The sequence below is a fragment of the Lemur catta genome, chromosome 26, assembly GCF_020740605.2.
Source record: "Lemur catta isolate mLemCat1 chromosome 26, mLemCat1.pri, whole genome shotgun sequence".
Taxonomy (NCBI): Eukaryota; Metazoa; Chordata; class Mammalia; order Primates; family Lemuridae; genus Lemur; species Lemur catta.
This window is the reverse complement of record NC_059153.1, coordinates 2,611,691-2,633,521: the sequence shown is the minus strand read 5'-3', so window position 1 is coordinate 2,633,521 and position 21,831 is coordinate 2,611,691. Positions and strand designations below refer to the sequence as shown.

Sequence of the window (21,831 nt, the reverse complement as noted above, 5' to 3'; positions counted from 1 at the left end):
TACAATGCAGAAAACAGAACAAAAATTTCCCTACCAAAATGCTAACCGTAGCACAAGTAAAAACAATGAGCTAAGGGTAAACACTTGGAATGATCCTATGCCAGCCAATTGCTCAATTTTGCAAACCTCTCTGCCAGAGAGTTGAGGCAAATTGAGACTAATTATTTGTACATGTCACTATTATTTTATTAAATTGAGTGAAGATGGGTAAATCAAAATACTGATGGTAATGTAACAAAGCGGAAAAATCACAGCAATATGGTTGGGATAAAGATGGAAACCAACAGAGGTGCAAAGGATGGTGAATATTTAATATAAAACTAGCTATTTAGGCTTTGGTCAACTGAATATGCATGTATTCAGATATAAATACAAAATAAAAGTAAAGCCCATATACAAATACCGAAAATTCATAATCACAAATTGTATCTAAAAGAAGAAGTACTATTTATAATAATAAACCATGTTCTTGCTTTCTTGGAACAGAACAAATCCACATAAAATATATTTTATACTTTCATACTTTTGACTTTGGTGATGTTTTTAAGAACATATTATACATGAACATTCTTGTGAACAGCGAAAAGACTGGAAGGACAAATACCAAAATATTAATATGGTTATTTCTGAGTAGTGACATTATCAGAGGTTTTCGTTTCCTTCTTTACTAAAATTTCAGTAGCGTAAAAGAAAGACATACTTCTGCAACTCTCTCGAGAAAATCCAAGAGTCAGCAAGACAGGGTAAGTCACTCACCTTTTAAGGTGTCAGATCCAAATTAAAGGAAAACTGGGCTGGATGAGAGGGGGGTGACAGATGGCAGACTTAGGGCTCCTCGCAGTTGGTTACTCTGTCGGGGAATTAATGGCTCGGGCCACGGACAATAGCTCCATTGTGCATATTCCACTAGAAGTAAGGTACTATAAAAAAAAATACTCCACAGACCTCTAAGATCCATAGAAGCAAAAGGGATGTTCCCTCAAATCCCAAGGTTAAATGGTATAAAGCGCTTGATTCTTGGCTTTTCCCACTGCCGCCTAACGATCAGCTTCCTGCACCGTGTATCCATTGGGTTCATTCAGAGAAGTAAAGCAAACTACTATGAGAGAGAGACAGAGAGAGAGGGAGACTATATAAAGATCTGCTGCAGAGGCCTGGCTGTGCGAAACTGTGGGAGCTGGTGGAGCCATCTCTGCAAGGCTGTCTGTATGTCTGATGCTGGAGGTGGGGTCCACAGGGCACTCAGTCAGGAAAGAAAAAGGGGCTTATGGGTTATAGGTGGGTTTAAAGATCCTTTGGCTTGTAATTGGCTACAGACCTATAACCTGTAAGCCCCTGCTTCGAGATGGCCCACCTTTTCGGGCCAAAGCAATGTCTGCCTCCCAAGTATTGATGTATGACCTGGAACCCCTGTCTCCCTGAAACGTATAAAACCAAACTGTGACCCAGCCACAGCGAGTCCACTTGCTCAAGGCCTCTTGGGTGTGGCTCTGGGTCATGCTCCTCAAATTTGGCTCCTGCCGACAATCTCTGGGTGAAGTTGGAAGCCCTACGATGACTACAGCTCCAAACAGCACCAGGATGTCACCCTGCGGGAGCCTCGGAAGCGTGCCTGGGTTCCTGGCCCATAGACACGGTGAGATGATAAACATGCACTGTTTTAACCACTAAGGGTCAGAGTATTTTGTTGGGAAACAACAGATAATGAATAGCAGCCTGTTACTATTTGTTCCTCTGCATTCTACGCTAATATTTTGTTTCTCGTACCTCCTTTTCCCAGTCCTTGTGGCTTATATATCTTTATTTATTCCTGTATTGGTATTAGGATTCCAGGAAGGAAACCATTATGTGTTTGTCGAATCTATCAGCTTTCCCTGGAAGTCACTCTCAAGTCTTTTGTCACAGACCTCTAAATGTTTGTGTCCCCACCAAATTCCTACGTGGAAGCCCTACTCCCAGGGTGATGGCCTTCGAGAGATAATTAAGGTTAGAAGAGGCCATGACGATGGAGCCCCCAAAATGGGATCAGTCCCCTTAAAAGAAGAAGAAACACCCGAGATTTCTCTCTCACCATGTGAGAATACAACCAGAAGGCGGCCATCTGCAAGCCAGGAGGAGAGTCCTCACCAGGAACAGTATCTTCCAGCACCTTGATCTTGGACTTCCCAGCCCTGAGAACTATGAGAAATAAATTCCTCTTTTTCAAGCCGCCGAACCTATTGATATTTTGTTATAGTCGATGACGCAAACTAAATTTACCACAAGACCAACAAAATTAATGAGAGAAAAAATTAATGAGTAGTCTCCTCTGAATGAGTTATTCTAAAATCTTCATGCCATGAGTCTAGTCGAGGGGATCAAGAGAAATGCTGCGTTACAAAATGTTCTTTCGTTTTAAACACTTGATCAGTGCAGCATAATCACAGGGCTTTATTTTCTTCTTATAGTTTTTGCTAGCAGTGGAATTTAAAATGCCCCAGTTTGCCATCTGCTTCGTTTTCACAAGCTTGAACCACACCAATAAAAAGAAATGGCCTTAAAATCATCGGCCTTTTTTTTTTTTTTTACCAGAGAAGAGAAGAAATACATGCCTATTCTGTGGGTTCTATTTGGACCACAGTGAGATTTGGCCCTGATTTCCAGAAATCCTCACTAGCACGATTATCTAAGCAACTGGATTATCCCTTTTACCTCTCTACTAAGTCAATACTTTTTTTGTTTTTAAATAATAGGAAATGTCAGAATTGTGTAAGTATCCTTGGTAGAGCAGGGACACAAAACTTCCCTGGATTTCTCACAGCTCCTGTAAAAAGCCCTAGCCTCCTGAGACAGAAATATATAGGACGTAAAGCTAGAGAATGCTTGCTTTCACTTCCCCTAGAAGCATTTTATTTTTCACATACCCTGAGGACTGGATCTGTAGCCATTTGTCTAGTTAACTGCTCTGATCCAAAAAGCTAATAAAACTTCTCTTGTCTGTACAAGTGGGCCAAATGGTTACAGCCCAGAATAGGCCCATAGGCTAAGTTCCAAAGTGCCAGGAAGATTGGAGCTCTATCTCCCTGAGTGTTTACAGAAGTCCAGACGTTGGAAACATCTGGTAATAACTCCGCCCCCCAAACCTGCCCCCCAAGACAGAGATGTTTAGCCCCTGGAAAGATGTATTTACCTTTCAAAAGGTTAGTAAGAACCCAGGACCCTCCCCACCCTGTTTCAAATCCTATCTCAAATGAGCCAAGATTTTTAACCTTCCTTTCGGGAGAAGAGGGGGTGACTGCCTCTCTTCTAAATATAAATGGAAAAACACATTGTTCTCTGTCTCGTCTATGGGGTGAAAATTGCCACTGCATGGAGAAATTCCATCGACTCTCACCATGTGCCTATGGATGCAGGTATAAGAGAAGGAAGCTCATCGTTCTGCAGTAATCCTATGTTTGCTGTGTATTTAGACACATAAATACTTTGTCATTGTGTTACAATTGCCTACAGTATTCAGCACGATAACATGCTATGCAAGTTTGTAGCTCAGGAGCAATGGGCTACGCCCCATAGCCTGTGTGTGTAGGAGGCTAGACAATCTAGGTGTGTCTAAGCCTTCCACCAACACTGCTGCAGTACAAAGGCCTCAGATACTCTAAAACCACACGCTTCAGAGCTACAAATATTTAGCTTCAGAAAAAAGAATAAAGCCTGCAAAGTTGTCTCCTGTCATTCCAGTGGTTTCCATAACTCCCACGCTGTTTTCAATCACGTAAGACACACAGCCCAAAGAGGCCTAAGTTGGGGACCCAGCAAAGCTGGGAGAGGTGGGATGGGGTTTTGAAGGGAAACTATGCACAACAAGCTTCACCCGATTTGACATTCAAACTTAAGCAAAGCCCAGCACTTGATTAAGCAAGGCTTCCAGTTCCACTGTAGGCCATGATATTCAATTCTGTTCTTGGAACACAGAGCTTAATTAAATACCCATTGTTAAGAATACCTTCTCCACTTTCACCTTTTTTTCCCCAAACGAAGTGATAGGCTTTTAAAAATATATTAAATGTCAAGGACATTCAACACTGTGTCTTCCAAAAGTTAAGATGTAAGCATCTTCCACAAATGATTAATGCCCAGCCTGTTTATTCTGACTAGGGTGATACAGAATAGCTGACAATATTCAGAACGGCTGAATATATATTGGTCTACTGAAATACAATTATTTCTTTTGAATCCAATTTAGAGAACAAAATAAAATTAACCCTTTGACTATGGAAAGAACAACTGCACGTATCTGTTTTGAAAGTAAAGCAACAGAATGAGAAGGCTCGGTTTGAAGTTCTCAAACAAATCCTTTGCAATGAGGCCTCCTTGGCAATATGAAAAATCAAGTGCCCAGATCATAAGTAAAAGAGAATTGGACCCAATTTTCCTGCCGTCTCCCCTTTGCCCCCTCACTTCAAGCTGAGCTGCTCTGTCGTGCAGAGGCCTCCTGTCCAGGGCTTATTTGGGGGCTGCCTCTTCCCAATCCAGCACCTGGAAATGTGACAACAGGCTCCGCAGGTGGCCTTCATAGCCCTCTGGGAAAGCTCTGGGAATGTGACACCAGTGGGCCAAGAGGCAGACGCTGTGACATTCCTGAAGAACCCTTGCAGATGGGACCCCACTGGAACCCTCACAACAAAACCACGCTTTTTAACAATCTGCACAGAATCTACGATGCAATTTTTTTGGTCAGCTATTTACTGAGTGCCCAGTATCCGCACGGGTCGCATCCCATGGCAAATATTCTGTTTTAGGGATTCTCAGGGATCTGCTGGACTTGGAGGAGAAGTGACAGCCCACTAGGCAGCAGGTCTCGTGAAATACAAACGGCAGCGCTGAGCTGTAGCTCAAGTTAAGGCTGCACGTCCGCCCTCGGGCCTTTCTCCTCCAGTGAGACTGGGCAATGCTTTGCCAAAAACTCCCGTCTGAGAACGAGTCCAGTTGACAAGCTCTTCTGGAGTGCTCACATAGCCCCTGGACTGCCTGTAGCATTCACAGGCATGGAGCCTGCACCAGGGAAATTTACACAGATTTAAATTCCGTATTTATTATCTATAAATTACTATCGATACTGGCACTCAGAGGTTTTTAAATCTTGGAATTGCACATAATGGATTGTGCACCTATAGGGAAAAGGGTGTTGACCATGTTGGGTAAACTGCATGTAATCGCAAGTTTCCAATCAGCTGTTTTAGTACCACACAACTAACACGAAAGATGGGGCAACAAGAACAAAAAAAGAATCTAGATTAAATAAGAATTAACCAGGAAGAAGATAATATAACCTCTCAATAACTTCAGAGATAAGAGAAGACATTGTATCCACAAAGCGAAAACAGGATGTCATTTTTTTAAAGGAGGAAATTCAGCAAATAAAATACAATTCTTGGAAATTAAAGAATTAAATAGCAGAAAGGAGAATCTCAAAAGAACATTTAAAAGATCAAGTTAAGAAAAATCTCCTAGAAAGTGAAAGTAAAAGACCAAGAAATGGAAATTAAGAGAAAAAAAGATTAGAAAAGTAGAGAATCAGTCCTGGAGGTCCAATATCCAAGTAATAGGAGTTCCTCTAGAAAGCTCAATTACAGAAAAAAGAACAGAGGAAATCATCAATTACACAACATACAAAAAATTCCCAGAGCTGAAAGACACAAGTTTCTAGATTGAAAGGTATCAAATAGCTAGAAAAATAACGAAGACACCTGCCCCAGGCCCATCTTTATGAAATTTCTGAACACCATGGACAAAGCAGAGATCCTACAAGCTTTGAAAAATGAAAAAGCAGGTTTCATACTGAGGATTAAGAATCAGAATGGCACTGCAGTGGAAGCTAAAATATAATGGAGAAACGCCTCCAAAATCCTCTCCTATCTCAAGATCAATATGCATCCAATGCACCCAAACTACCCAACGCAGTCTCTGAAAACTGTACCTTAGGCCGGGCACCCTGGCTCAGGCCCGTAATCCTAGCACTTGGGGAGAGCCAGGCAGAGGATTGCTTGAGGCCAGGAGTTCAAGACCAACCTGAGCACCCTTACATCGTAAGTAAGACCCTGTCTCAAAAAACCAAAGCTATACATCATTCGCATACATATAACCAGCGCTGCTTCATAATCTGCTGGAAGAGCTGAGTGAATGGACCCAGAAAGTTGTCCAGGCACCGGGACCCAAGGTGGGAGAGGACGATCGCAAAAGGAGACAACAAAGTGGCGGCTGTGCAGTAGAGAAGGCAGGCGTGTCAGCGGATTCAGGAAAGATCTCTCCAAGAAGACAAAACCGAAAGAATTTCTAATGAGTTTCAATATATTCAGAGGAGATGTACAATGGTTGAGACTGAATTAATGACTGAGTAACATGGTGTGGGCACACACATACCAACAATTTTTAATTATAACATTTTATAGAGAGAAAGGGGAAACAAATATGGGGAAGGAGTGGAGAGAGCGAAATCCTCATCTTCCATAGAGGTCAACAGAAAATGCCTGAAACTGAAATATCGAGTGATAGCGATACAAGCATATTATTCAGGCCGGGCGCGGTGGCTCACGCCTGTCACCCCAGCACTCTGGGAGGCCGAGGCGGGAGGATCACTCGAGGTCAGGAGTTCGAGACCAGCCTGAGCAAGAGCGAGACCTCGTCTCTACTAAAAATAGAAAGAAATTATCTGGACAGCTAAAAATATATATAGAAAAAAATTAGCCGGGCATGGTGGCGCATGCCTGTAGTCCCAGCTACTCGGGAGGCTGAGGCAGGAGGATCGCTTGAGCCCAGGAGTTGGAGGTTGCAGTGAGCTGTGATCATGCCACTGCTCTCCAGCCTAGGCGACAGAATGAGACCCTGTCTCTTAAAAAAAAAAACAAAAAAACCTCTACTCATTTTACACGGGCTTTTCAATAAAAAGAAGCTCAATTTTTAAAATCCCATAAACAGCTAGATAAGACATGGAAATTACATTAGATTTAGTTTCCACTGTTCTAATCAATTTTTTCTAAAACTGGAGTAGAAAGGACTTAAATTATATGCAAACAAAAACAAAAGTAAGCCAGTTGAAGAGCAACAATTGTAAACAGCTTCCTGTTCATAAATACTTTCAAACATTCCCCTATTTTTACACATCTTTAAAGATTTTTTTATAGGTAATGAAACTGAAGATTAGAGGACTTCTTACTCTTAGAATTAAGAGAAAAAAGGACTTATGATATTACTCAGCATAATTTCTAACAGTCTTCAAAAAGAAACCAGTTTTTAAGAAAATACCCTCCTCACAAAATAACAAAAAACATAGATAACTGATACACGTTTGTCTTGAGGAGTATTTGTCTTTAGTTAAAAAAAAAAAAAAAAAAAAAGGGAACAATGTAGGGAGCCTACTACCACCAGATGAATTGGTTGACGGTAATTTTTTGGATCTGTATGAACCAGAGGAAGAAACACAAGATGTTCCTGACATTCCTAGCTGATAAAAGGCAGTTTTAAATAAAGGCCATGCCTAAGAAACATGAGGATTCCTGCATGGTCGGCCAGATGGACAGAAGTCAGTCAGGTAAATAACATTCTGTCTACTGGGTCCCCAGTCTGAGCCAGGCACCGTGCCAGACCCCGAGGATATAACAGTAAACAGGACGTAATCCCCGAGCTCATGCCTCTTACTGATCACAAGATCTAAAAATGAAAAAAACAAAACCACGGTGAGGAATATGCTGATTTCAGTGAGCCTCAGTTAAAGCTTGCCCAGGAATTCCCGTGAGCAATGCTAGTGAGGACAGTCAGTCCAGTGACACAGAGCCTGTGTCTGTCTTAGTTTCCACATCCCAGCACAGGCGAGGGTGACAAAAACGAAGGTTATCTGGAGGATTCCACCCAAGATCCCTAAACCTAAGGACTTTGGCTCCTGCTTTGAACTAGAGCAAGTGGGGTGAAAGCTGAGGTACCTGCACAGGTTCCACGTTGCAGACAGAGGGAAAGGACTTCCTGGATCAGAGGGGACCCAGGGCTTTTCTGCAGACGTGCTCCCTGGAAAGCTATTCCTGGAGGGAGACAAATGCCAGCATGTACACAGTGAGCTAGAGCAAGGAGTCACACTGACTCTGCCCGGCCTTCCGGCAGACAGGGTTCTCTGGGAACATCCACCCGCCTCATTCACAGGAGGAAGTGCTGGGCCAGGCATGGCCACCGTCTTGAGGCAAAACAACTGGCTGAAGACACTTTACTTTGGGTTCCATCTCCCAGGGAAATGTAGGAAGGTATCAGTGGCTATCATTTGGAGGGCTAGAGAAGAATGCCAACACGGCTACACAAAAATAATTTCAAAAAGCACACATATTCACGTTACAGGAGACTGGCACATAAGTGCTAGGAACCTCGCTGGGTCTATTACTCTAATCACAACACTATTCTGGGCTGGATGCGGTGGCTCACACGTGTAATCCCAGCACTCCGGGAGGCCGAGGTCGGAGGATCGCTTGAGGTCAGGGGTTCGAGACCAGCCTGAGCAAGAGCGAGACCCCGTCTCTACTAAAAATAGAAAGAAATTATATGGACAGCTAAAAAATATATAGAAAAAATTAGCCGTGCATGGTGGCACATGCCTGTAGTCCCAGCTACTCGGGAGGCTGAGGCAGGAGGATCGCTTGAGCCCAGGAATTTGAGGTTGCTGTGAGCTGGGCTGATGCCACTGCACTCTAGCCCGGGTGACAGAGTGAGACTCTGTCTCAAAAACAAACAAACAAAAAAATACAAAAGTATAGGCTGGGCATGGTGGCTCACGCCTGTAATCCTAGCACTCTGGGAGGCTGAGGCAGGAGGATGGCTTGAGTCCAGGAGTTTGAGGTTGCTGTGAGCGAGGCTGACGCCAGGGCACTCACTCTAGCCTGGGCAACAGTGAGACTGTCTCAAAAAAAAAAAAAAAAAAAATAGACTGAATAAGTCACCTGAAGTCTGAACCTGGACTGAGCATTTTGCAATTCCAGTTTTAATGCATGTTAGAATGTTCATGTTTAAAGGAACAATACAGACATAATTTCTGAGCACCTGGCTTGGCCCTTGACTCAGGGCTGTGGTCTAAACTCCTCCTCCTGGCCTGCCACCAACGCCAGTTCCAGGCTACGGCACCATCCCTAGTAGCTCCCCTGCACCCACATCCCTGTGAATAATCCTTTGTATATAAACTCTCCGGTAATTATCGTCTCTGATCTGAGTGGGCCATCTGTTTCCTGTTGTGACCGTGAATTATACAATCACTTTTTACTCTCACTAGCAGCCCAGAAGGGTTCCCACGCCATGCCAGGCTTCATGCTTTGAGTAGTAGCTTTGTTTTCCTGTGGCAATTTGATAGGGGGGGAAAAGGCAAATGTTATCTCTGTACTGTTGTTTCTTTGGCTCACGTGTTTATTTGCATTTTTATTCCCTTTTCTGAGAATCACTCATGCCCTTTGCCCATTTCTCTACTGAGATCTCAGTGTTTTTCTTACACGTTTGAATAATCACTTCATATATCTTTGTCATTTGGATGAAAGGAACAAACACCGACCTGACTTAGCATAGCAAGAAATTTACTCTAAGGACTTAAGGATGAAGCCTGAACAGAAGGATTCAGTTATGCCTCAGGAATGGACTAGAATCAGGGACTGGACTGTTATAGCGTGTGTGGGAGGTCCTCTCAGTGCATATCTCATTTTTGTTCTCGTTACATGTCAGTGTCGTTGTGCTTTGTCACTATAAAATGACTGTCACTGCTTCCTGATCCACGTAGTAGAAAATGGTCCCCACCAAACAGCTCCACGTGCAACTCTACTGTTCAAAAGAGCAACCAGCAGAGTTGGGAACCCCAGAGCTAATTCCAAGTTCCTGGTAGTTCAGGTAGCCAGCTGGATGAAGGTCATGTTGTGCCGATGGCCAATTCTGCTGAACCACGAGAGCGGGAGAGTTCCCAGAAAGGCCAGATGACCAGCATAGTCGACAAAGTTGTTCTCAAGTTTTAAAACCAAGAATATTGGCCGGGCGCGGTGGCTCACACCTGTAATCCCAGCACTCCGGGAGGCTGAGCTGGGAGGATCGCTTGAGGTCAGGAGTTTGAGACCAGCCTGAGCAAGAGCGAGACCCCGTCTCTACTAAAAATAGAAAGAAATTATCTGGACAACTAAAAATATATAGAAAAAATTAGCCGGGCATGGTGGCACATGCCTGTAGTCCCAGCTACTCGGGAGGCTGAGGCAGGAGGATCTCTTGAGCCCAGGAGTCTGAGGCTGCTGTGAGCGAGGCTGACGCCATGGCACTCACTCTAGCCCGGGCAACAGAGCGAGACTCTGTCTCAAAAAAACAAAAACAAACAAACAAAAAAACCAAGAATATTATTTAACTAAAATGTAATGTTAATAATTCTAATGGTCACTGTTGTACCTATATAAAAGACCTTTTTCTAATGTCTAATTGCTGTAAATAAATAAATAACTATAAATATTAAGGTATTTCACCCTAATTTGGTGCAAAAGGTACATTCAGGTAGTATAATCTCTCTCCAAGAGAGGTTAGACTTTGATGATGGTTTTCATATAATTGCAGGCATAAAAACAACTGTTGATTACAATGCTTAGTTACTGGGACAAATTCAGACTCCACTAATTAAATGGCACCATAAGCTCACTAAACTGAATAAACTAATTAAACGAATCTGCCTGGATTCATCATAAAGTGAATCCCATATGCAAACAAGGACTATGACACGTCAGTAGAGTGGCCAAGCTTAAGCTCGAAGGCACGACAGTTAGGAGCAGCACACTTGGGTTGCTTTCAGACAAAACCTCCAAACCTCAGAACAAACACTTCAAACCTCAACCTTTTACTGAAAGATTAATAACATCATATAAAGAGAAGGCTACAATAAAATCATTCCCACAAAGTTGTCATTATGCTATCAAAGACACAAAGCTTTTTCTTGGAGGGGATTTTTAGCAGCGCCTCTGAGTTTATCCATCTCCAAACTTCAGCAGTCTCTGACTTTGCCATGGGTAGCAAAGCCCGGTACCCAAGGGACCTCGGAGAACATCAGAGATAAAAAAAAGAACCTTAGAGGTTACATCACCTCCCTTCATCCTCCATTCTGACCTGGGCCAGTCCGGGTCCCAACTACCCCTACTCCAGCCAACCTGGCTTCTCCATAACCCACCCCTTCCTTACCTTCCTGCCTACTCAGTTCAACTTCCTCATGCACTTGTAAGTCTCATGCTTTTTTTGATCTGTCTTATCCAACCCATCTCTGAGTTGGATTCTCTGTTCCTGGAACAGCCAAGTGCTGCTTCCTGGATTCCTGCCCTAGGCTGCAGCACTGTGCTTGGAACGGACACCCCTTCCCCAGCCCCTGACCACGGTCTGGCCCTGGCTCCCGTCCCCCCTCACCCTGACCAGCCTGGCCACGCCCACGAGTGCAGCTGCCACCTTCAAGTACACACAGGTGTTGCCTCTTCCTCCCAGGATGGTTATCAACATATTGTCTGTCCCCTCCAAGTTCGCCCTTTTTGACTGCTCTGGGAAATTAGATCTGAGACCTTTAGGAATTTTTCATTTGCTAGCTGGCACTGAAGTGTTCCTTCCTGGGTCTGGTGCAGTTGCTGGGCAGGCTCCCATGGCAGGACGGAGCTGGCTTCTCCAGCTTCCGCCTGGGTTCTTCTGGCAACCCGGGAGTCCTGCACTGCACGCAGCAGCCTGTGCATTGGTCAACAGCCAGCATGTACATAAGAAGTTTCTGAAACTGAGCCCAACTCTGCCTACCTGTTCTATCTGCCCAACCTTGGGAGCAATTTCCTTGCTCTGAAGCAATACAGCATGATAATCTTCTTTCATATGATGCCGTGTAAGACATTTGAACACAAATATCTCGCTTTTCCTTTGCTTCCTTTTCACCAGATTAAAAATACACAGTCCTTTAATCATCTCCTATGTGAATCCTCAACATCTTAATCACTTTTTTTTTTTTTTTTGAGACAGAGTCTTGCTCTGTTGGCTGGGCTAGAGTGAGTGCCGTGGCATCAGCCTAGCTCACAGCAACCTCCAACTCCTGGGCTCAAGCGATCCTCCTGCCTCAGCCTCCCGAGTAGCTGGGACTACAGGCATGCGCCACCATGCCCGGCTAATTTGTTCTGTGTATTTTTAGTTGTCCAGATGATTTCTTTCTATTTTTAGTAGAGACGGGGTCTCACTCTTGCTCAGGCTGGTCTCGAACTCCTTGACCTCGAGTGATCCTCCCGCCTGGGCCTCCCAGAGTGCTGGGATGACAGGCATGAGCCACCGCGCTCGGCCCTTAATCACCTTCTGGTGCACCTCCCTCCCCATTAGCTTGTCAGCGTCCTTTGTAAAGTAAGGCCCCAGGAACAAAACATAATGCCCCTGCTGTAGTCTGACAGTCCCAGTATCATGCAATGGGACTGCTGGCTGTGATCAAGATGCTGCACTTTCCTTCATCAGTTAGAAACTACGCTAGTGTTCTGGAATCCACTGTTCATGAGGGACCCGTAGGTCAAAAACTCTCAGACCCTTTGTATACAACTACCAAGCCAGGGTTTTCTCATCCGGTACTTGTTCTCCATCACTAAGAGAAACTGCCTTTTTCTGGCACTGCGAAATTGTTTTTTTTTTTTTTCCTACCACTCCCAAAGCAATGGTCAGCATGTGCTTACCAAGCTCAAAGCATTCTGTTGCAGCACAGGATAAGAATAATAAGCCTCAAGAAAAAGGCAATTCCGCAGGACCTACAATATTTTATGTTTTGACCTTGACAGGCACAGGGACAATTTATAATATGCTTATATCAGTAATATTATATACTTTTAATATTACATATATATGTGTATAGTATATCTAGCCCTTTAGGATAACTCATTAACTGAAGACTTGCTAATGTTTCACAGACAATTGCATAGAGTGTACAAGTTCAGGGAGTGTGTAAGTGCCTGTGGCAATCTAGCCATTTCATTACAGAAAACAATAATTATGCTGAATTACCATGAAAAGCAACGGGAAACGAAAACATTTCTAGTATCTCAGAGTTATGCATTTAAGATTGATCAATAATGACATCTAAACCTGACAAATTAAAATGAAAAACCATGTGTACAAGCCAAAATGACATGATTAAGTAAATAATGTAGTGAGGAAACATTATACAAGGTCATGCTAATGAATCTCTTTCTAAATATGCCCTGAACTATAGTGGATTAGTCTTAGTATTATATGCTAGGATACATTTTATTCGAAGACACGGTTAGTTAACATCTTTCAACCATTTTTAAGTGTCTAAAATTTTTTTAAGACCATATTTATAACAAACTAGCCTATAAACTGCCACGAAATTAATATATTAGATATGCATGATACTTTTATAACTTTTACTGTAGCTCATTTAGCTATTAATCACCACAATTCCTCTCAGGTAAGTCTTTCCCCAAAACCACTTCATCGGCATCTTTTCTCAGCTCTATTTATTTTCTTCCTTATCAGGTGTCATTGCATAAACTTGAATTCTGCCCTCAATTTCTAATGGAACCATTATACTGTATTTCTCTCCCTTCCTTAGCTTAGAGTGTGCAAGTCAGACTATACCCTTTCCTATTAAGTTACAGCCTGGAGGGTAGGTTATAATGAACCCAATAAGGCGTCAAATGTTCCTGTTCCAGCCCAAATTAAAAATGCTAAAATTTCACCATTCCCTTTTTATGTTTTTCAGGGAGAAGCAAAATTTCACTGTATTAAGAGAAACTGCCTCTTATAACTATCTATTGCTGAGGAACGCTTATAAATGAGGCTCAGTAGTGCCCTGGAAATTCAGCGATCCCCAAAACAATACTCTCTTGTTTCTGGGCAAGGGGACTGTGGCAGATACAGCTAAGTTGCTGCTAAAATCCATTCTTTCTCTTTCCGCAGTAATCAAGTTTTAGCTGGAATGCGGTTGCTGGCCCGGACTATGTATCTCATCCTTCTTGCAGTTAAATGAGGCCATGTGACTCATTCAATGAAATATTCAATGCAACATGAACACAAGTGACATATAACACTCCAGGCCTAGCCCATGACCCCTTGCAAGACTAAAAAAGTCCTCTGCTCTTTTGACTTTGGAAGGCACGTGTAGATGACAGAGAAACAGGTCAGCTTAGGTCCCTGAATGACCGTGTGGAGCAGAGCTACTGCCCGACCTGTGGAGTTCACCTCAGAACCATTTCTTAAGAGAGAAAAAAAATGGCTTTAACACATTAACTGCCACGTGAGTTGTATTTAACTCACGCTAGTTTTGAGCCCGGGGCCTTGCGAAGCAAATGTAACTCACACATCCCTTCACTTTGGGAGCTGCGTAAACTATTTTTCAAAGTTGCATATAACTCACAACAGAAAACAGTAAAAAATAAATTTTTCATTACATTAGAAAGGATCATTTTGTTTTTGAAGTTTTTATTCTATTTTCGTAACAAAACACCCTGGCTCCAAGGAAAATTTTTTTTTTCTAGTGTAGCGATGTGTTAAGAATACAGAAGATTAATTCTTGTTGGGCCTTTTGTTTCAGCAGCGTGCTTTAAACAACAGAGACATAGAAAATGCACTTAAAAAAAGGTTTGATGAAGAAAACAGGAGGAAAACCATACTCATACTGACTGTAGTCTAATGCTGGGCTTAGAGCAAAGACAAATGATACCCGTGGTTTAATGATAATTTCAAACAGAAATAAACCCATTGGAATAAACACCTGTGCCAATGCATTGTCTCCGGAACATTCCTTAGCAAAGCCGTCACCTTTTCACCCAGGGTTTCACTTCTCCCAGAGGAATTACAACTCACCATGTGACTCTGATTCTTCCCTTGACTTCAGCCAGCAACTCATTTCACATCTTAGTCCCTATTCTTAGACTACATTTTCTCCTGAAAAGTGAAAATTGGTTTAGTATACCCAAGCAGAGTTGCAGAAGTGACTTATCGTACTATTAAATGTCACAACAAATATCCTCCAGCAAGGGCTTGGAGCGTCGATGCTATCTGTCTGCAAAATAGTTTCTAAAACAATTTTTTCTTCCAGGTTTATGGCCACATTGTCACAGTTACAGAGCAGTTATTCATCAATGCCTTTTAAAATCCCCTATTCAAACATCCCACTCAGCCCACCAGGAAAACTCATATGCCAAAAACAAAATGTATAACAAACGAGAGAGATGTGAACAGAGTCAGAAAAATAACAAGGATCTGTCAAAAGGAATGGTACCTTCTTCCTTCCTCAACCCAGCTTCAGGCATTTATTATTTACTGTTATGCCCACACAGTTAAAGTAAGCTAATTCATCTTTAGGTCCCAGAAGTGTGATTTGAGCAATGCTTTCATTATAAAAAGATATATACGCAGTTGAATTTAATAGGACTACCACCTGCATCCATAATGGTTCTAAAAAAAAAAAAAAATCTAGTAAATATCGTTAAGACCCTAAGACTTTTTCTCCCTAAAGTTTGCCACAACAAAGCTTTGCAAATCTGTTGGTTTCCTGACTGAGGTTCAGTGTTTTATGTCACTTCTTATTTCTGCTTATAGGCTAGAAAAATTTCAACTCCAGCCCCATCTCTTGCCAGGCTTTCACTGTCCCCTCTTGCTTGCCCTCAAATCTATTCAAAATAATTCTCTTCAATGAACCTTGCTTAGAATGCAGATTTCACAGATCATTTCATACCAATATTGTGAATCCTAGGCAGAAATCTAATTAACCCCTAAAGAGCTGTCAAAAAACGAAAAAAAAAATTTGGGCTGCAATACTTCCTATTCCTTTTATGGTAAACCTCTACCTAAGGTTAAAATGATGTCAAAGCTGCATAAATAGGAAACTCTCAGAGTCAATGGACTCTTTGGTAGGTGACCCGAACTATATTTTAACTTAGGTAACATCAAGGTAGCAAGGAAATAGGAAAATTTAGGGCAGGTGAGGAAGAAGAAAGTAGGAAAGCATTAGGAAGAAGAAAAGAGGAATCTATTTCTGTATGAGGAAAGTGAATAACTTCAGTACCACCATATTTCTTTAAGGGAGAATCATAGCATCAAAATTAGATTCTTCACTTATCTCCAGTGAGAATGGCCTTTATCAAAAAGTCCCAACACAATAAATGTTGGCGTGGATGCAGAGAGATAGGAACTCTCATACCCTGCTGGTGGGACTGCAAACTAGTGCAACCTCTGTGGAAAACAATATGGAGATACCTTAAAGAGGTACGAGTAGATCTACCATTTAATCCAGCAATCCCATTACTGGGCATCTACCCAAAAGAACAAAAGACATTCTATAAAAAAGACATCTGCACTTGAATGTTTATAGCAGCACAATTCACAATTGCAAAGATGTGGAAACAACCCAAGTGCCCATCAATACGTGAGTGAATTAATACAACGTGGTATATGTATACCATGGAGTACCACTCAGCTATAAGAAACAATGGTGATCTAGCACCTCTTGTATTTTCCTGGATGGAGCTGGAACCCATTCTACTAAGTGAAGTATCCCAAGAATGGAAAAATAAGCACCACATGTACTCACCATCAAATTGGTTTCACTGATCAACACCTAAGAGCACATTTAGGAATAACATTGATCGGGTGTCGGGCAGATGGGAGGGCGGAGGAGGGGATGGGTGTATACATACATAATGGGTACGATGAGCACCTTCTGGGGGATGGACACGTTTGAAACTCTGGGGGCAGCGGGGTAAGGGCAATGTACGTAACCTAAGCATTTGTACCCCCATAATATGCTGAAGTAAAAAAAAATTAGATTCTTACAGCAATGTGATTCAACACAATCAATATTTATTGAGCACCTTCTATGGACAAAGCACCAAAAAGACAATGTGAACAAGAAAGAGTCTGGTTTGCCACACTTCCATAATTTACTACTTAGAATATGTTTGTTTGAATACCAAAGAGTTGATTTTCAAAATTTCTTTCCTTTTTTTTTTTTTTTTTTTGAGACAGAGTCTCACTCTGTTGCCCAGGCTAGAGTGAGTGCCGTGGCATCAGCCTAGCTCACAGCAACCTCAAACTCCTGGGCTCAAGTGATCCTCCTGCCTCAGCCTCCCGAGTAGCTGGGACTACAGGCACGTGCCACCACGCCCAGCTAATTTTTCTATTTTTTGTGGAGATGGGGGTCTCGCCCTCACTCAGGCTGGTCTCGAACTCCTGGCTTCAAGTGGATCCTCCCTCCTCAGCCTCCCAAAGGGCTGGGATTACAGGTGTGACCCACGAGAGCCATGGTGCTCAGCGCCCTTCCGTTTTTTTTGAAAGGGAAAACAGTTATTACCACCATAGGCAAAACTATCACTTTACTGGCTGCCCAAGATCTAAAAGAATTTTTCAATCACTAAAGACAACTATTCTGACGTTGACAATCCTTTGTTCTATGGTATATTTATATCCTCTGGTAAAATAACAAAATGGCAATTTTAGACATGGAAAAAGACTCTTAAGATCAATTAGACAAATCCTTTTGTTTTGAGAAGGGAACAAAAAGACCCAAATAGACTGAATGATGGGGCTAAGTTCACAGAGCTTAGTGGTGGCAGGGCCAGCCTGGCTGGCACTCAGGTGTCCCGACTGCCTAACACCAACCAAACTAGCTGCTCGCTTCTATTCCACGACCTAAACACATTTAGTTTATACAGTAGATGTCAGTTAGATCAACCAACATTTAGCCTCAGGACTTTTACCTTAGCTTCATAGGTACTTCATCTGTCAAGATACAAAATGATTTCCCAGCTTAGAGTTTACTGTAAAATAGCACTGATATCATTTAATTACAATAAATAAAAATCTAAACAAATAAACACTACTACCTAAGTGCTGAGAAGGTAACGTTTAATATATAACAGACAAACTGGTCTAAAATTACTGAGTGAGATCAAAGCACTAATGTCTTTTCTAGAGCATGAATACAATCACCAACACACAACCAATTGTTCTCAGCAGAGAGCTCTGAAACCAGTATTAACGAACACGATGCACCAATTACAAATACAAGAGGTAGAATAGCAGGAAAGTGTCAGGCAAGACTGATATGTTCATTACATTCCAAAGATCAAGACAATTTCCAAATTAACATCTTGTGACATGATTAAAACATTCAGATGCTTTGTTTCTAGAAGTTAAGGGGAATAAAAGCCCCCTTCATACTTAGGCTTCTCTACAAAGCACACTCGATTTTTTACAATTTTAAACATATCTTACATGGGTCTTCAAGTGCTGTATTCTTAGGGCATGAGATCAAATCAGGGAGTTTCTCAGTCTAAGTAGCAGAAAAGCCAAAATAAGAAAGGCACATTCAGGCAAGGGCTTTCTGTTTAGATATAACTCACCAGGCACTCTGATCACTCAAATCTGCCTCCTTGCACAGAGAAACGCCAGCAGGAGCTCCGGATCGCCCTGACAACCGCTCCACCAGAGTGCTGTCGGGCCGAGATGCTGTCACTGCAATGTGACTGCAGACGCCAGGCCATGCCTCGGCCAAAGATAATAAAATATGTTCTTGCTCTCTTATGCTTCACACTAAATGTGTTCTTTAAAAACATATGCATGTTTCTGCTGGAGCATGTAGCAAAGAAGGGAAAAAATAAAAAAAAAAGTCAAAAAAGTCAAAAAGAAAAAATGCAAAAAAAAAAAAGATGAAAAAAAAAAATAAAACATATGCATGTCAACAAACTGGAGTTTTCTTCCACCCACAATACACCAGGAGACAATTACTCACCTACCATATGAAAGATGAGAATTGTAGAATGTATTTTTCAAAGTTATTAAATGTTCCTATAAGCATATTTATAGGAGTGTGAAAGACTTCAGAAAGACCAATTATCACTGGGAACGCCTACTTGAGATACCACCTATGACAAGTCCTTGCAAGCTAGGATTTTATGGGCTGTCAAAGTCACAAACCACTTTTTTTCTAGCTATTTCGCAGGCTCTAGAGGTCTCAATGTTTGCAGTAAAAATATGTAGAAACAATACTTGTCTTTAGTCATAGGATGTTTCACATCAAGTGAGACAACCACAAAACAGTGAAACCTTACAATGAAACCTTACAATGAAAAACATCCCTACAACCAGGTAATTTGATTTGCAGAAAACGGTTTAGTAGTCCTAGCTGAAACGCGTTAACGGGCCACAGTCTATTTCTATTCAGTTCTTTCATGGTAAGATTTAAAAGCTACATTTTAAAAAAGCAAACTCACAGGCTTGCCTTTATTGTTTCTGGGGTCTTTTATCACACAGGTAAAATGATGGAAGCATTTCCATTTTAAACATTTTGCAAACTGTCATTACAGCATGGACAGCTGACTTAAAACAGAAATTTGCAAATTAGAAATACTCACACGTATGGCTTCTTAAGACGATTAGCTAAAGGCAAAGTACTAACAACTGTTCCTCTATTATTAGGCCTAATAAGCCCCATTTCTACTTCTTTTAAAGGGCACCCACATTCCTGCGAAGGCATCCAATGACACCACCTATGTGGCATCAGTTGGGAAATACGGAGAAACGGGTTTGGAGTTGATAATTTGAGAAAGGGCAGCCAGTCCTGGGATCCATAAAAATGCTACTCAAGGTGTTAAATGGATTTAATGGAAAACAATCAATCAGGTGTGTTCAAATGGTACCCGGGCAGGAGGATTTCTTGAACTGGGTTGTTTTAATGTTTGGCATATCGTGGTGCAATGGGACACTTATAGTAAAGGTACGATTTTTAAAAGTGGAAAGAGCCTATCTTCCCAATTACTCTATTTTTCTTTTTATTCCTTGTTGAGACCAGGTCTCACTGTCGCCCAGGCTGGAGGGCAATGGCTTAACCAAAGCTCACTGCAGTACTGAACTCCTGGGCTCAAGGATCTTCCCGCCTCACCTCCCGAGTAGCTAGGACTACAGGTGTGCAGGGCTAATTTTATTTTTATTTTTATTTTTATTTTTTGTAGAGCCAGGGCTCCCTGTGTTACCCAGGCTGCTCTGGAACTCCTGGCCCCAAGCGATCCTCCTGCCTCAACCTCCCAAGGTGCTGGGATTACCCTCGTTAACTACCACGCCCAGCCCCAACCGTTAAGTTCACCATTTTCCACTTTAAGGCATGCACCCCTTGTCTTACCAATTAGCAACAACATGGCCTTCCTCTTTCCCTTGCAAACATTCAGGGACATCATTTTTTTAAAAATGCATTTCAATATTTCCTGCATCGATCCAAACTCTGAAGCCCTGAGACGGTCGGAGGAAAAGAAAAAAAAAAAAAAAAAAAAAACGAAAAAAAAAAAAAAAAAAAAACGAAACCCCCCCAAACAAACAGGAAGTGAAATTGACAAGACAATTAAACCGTTTCGTTTTTGCCTTTCTAACTGCACGGCTAAAAGACTTTCAAAAACAAGCATCTTTCCGTTTGAGGCATTACTTTTCTCAGACTAACCTGACACTGGGATGGGGGGCGACAAAGGACAAAGTAAACTCTGAAGCCACGCCGTCCCCAACCGCACACACCCTGCAAGTTTTTTTTTTTTTTTTTTTTTCTTTTTTTAACTGTCCTTCCTCCCCGGGCTCCATCACCACCCAGCGACGGGGACCCCGCGGACGGCGCTGGAGCTCGCTCGCTCGCTCACGGCCGCGGTCCCCGGTCCCCGCGGTCCCCTGAGCCCGGCCGCGGGCTCCGGCCTTTCCCCGCCCTCGGTCCCCCCCAAGCCCCCGGGGGACCCGCGTCCGCCGCCGACGCCACCTGTCGGGGCCTCCCGCGCGGGGAGCGGCGACCGGCCTGTCGCGCTCGGGGACCCGCGCGGCCGCCCGGGGTCTTTTCCCGCCAAAGTTGCCCGCCGCGAACTTGCCGGCGCCGCGCTCACCTGAGGCGACAGCGACCTCGGACGCGCTCCGGGGGGCGGCGGCCGGCGCGGGAGCCACTGCCCGAGGCCGCCGAGGCGCATCCTCCCGTCAGCGCCGGGCAGGGCCGGGCCGCAGGGAGGGTGTGTCTCCGCTTCGCACACGCCCGCGCGCAGGGCTGTTTTCTGCCCTCCGACCAAAAAAAAAAAAAAAAAAAAATTAAAAAAAAAAATTTAAATTTTTTTTTTTTTTTTTTTTTTTTTTTTTTTTTTTTTTGAGACAGAGTCTCGCTCTGTTGCCCGGGCTAGAGTGAGTGCCCTGGCGTCAGCCTAGCTCACAGCAACCTCCAACTCCTGGGCTCAAGCGATCCTCCTGCCTCAGCCTCCCGAGTAGCTGGGACTACAGGCATGCGCCACCATGCCCGGCTAATTTTTTCTGTATATATTTTAGTTGGCCAGATAATTTCTTTCTATTTTTAGTAGAGATGGGTCTCGCTCTTGCTCAGGCTGGTCTCGAACTCCTGACCTTGAGCGATCCTCCCGCCTCGGCCTCCCAGAGTGCTAGGATTATAGGCGTGAGCCACTGCGCCCAGCCAAAAAAAAAAAAAATTTACAAAAAAAGTTTACAAAAAAAGTTAAAAAAAAAAAAAAAAGGGCGAGAGAAAGAAAGCTCCAGAGCGGGAGTGAACCGCCTTCCCCATCGCAGGTTTCGCCTCCTCCGGCCGAAGCCCCTTCTGGAAGGAACCAGAGCGGGCAACTGGCACCCTGCAAGTGGAGGATTTCAAACCTCGCTGTGCATTCTGGGCATTGAGAGCCTTTTCTCCATGTCACCCCCACGGGGAGGGAACGGAGGTCGGGGGTCGAGGGGGAAAGAGCATCTGGGGTGCGGAGAGGGGCAGGGTCTAGACGCAGAGAAGAGGGTCTTGCCCGGGCTCTACCACCACACAGTGGCCCAAACTCG

The 21,831-nt window shown here is 43.1% G+C and overlaps 1 protein-coding gene across 1 annotated transcript in view; it reads right to left on the bottom strand.

The window, feature by feature from the left end:
• The window catches only part of MCUB (mitochondrial calcium uniporter dominant negative subunit beta), a 44,604-nt gene extending 23,597 nt beyond the window's left edge, over window positions 1-21,007 (bottom strand). The window contains exon 1 of the mRNA XM_045537470.1: window positions 20,895-21,007. Coding sequence (XP_045393426.1) covers window positions 20,895-20,975 — 81 coding nt within the window. The 5' untranslated portion in view covers window positions 20,976-21,007. The remainder of the gene's footprint in view (window positions 1-20,894) is intronic.
• Between the last annotated feature and the right edge of the window lie 824 nt (window positions 21,008-21,831).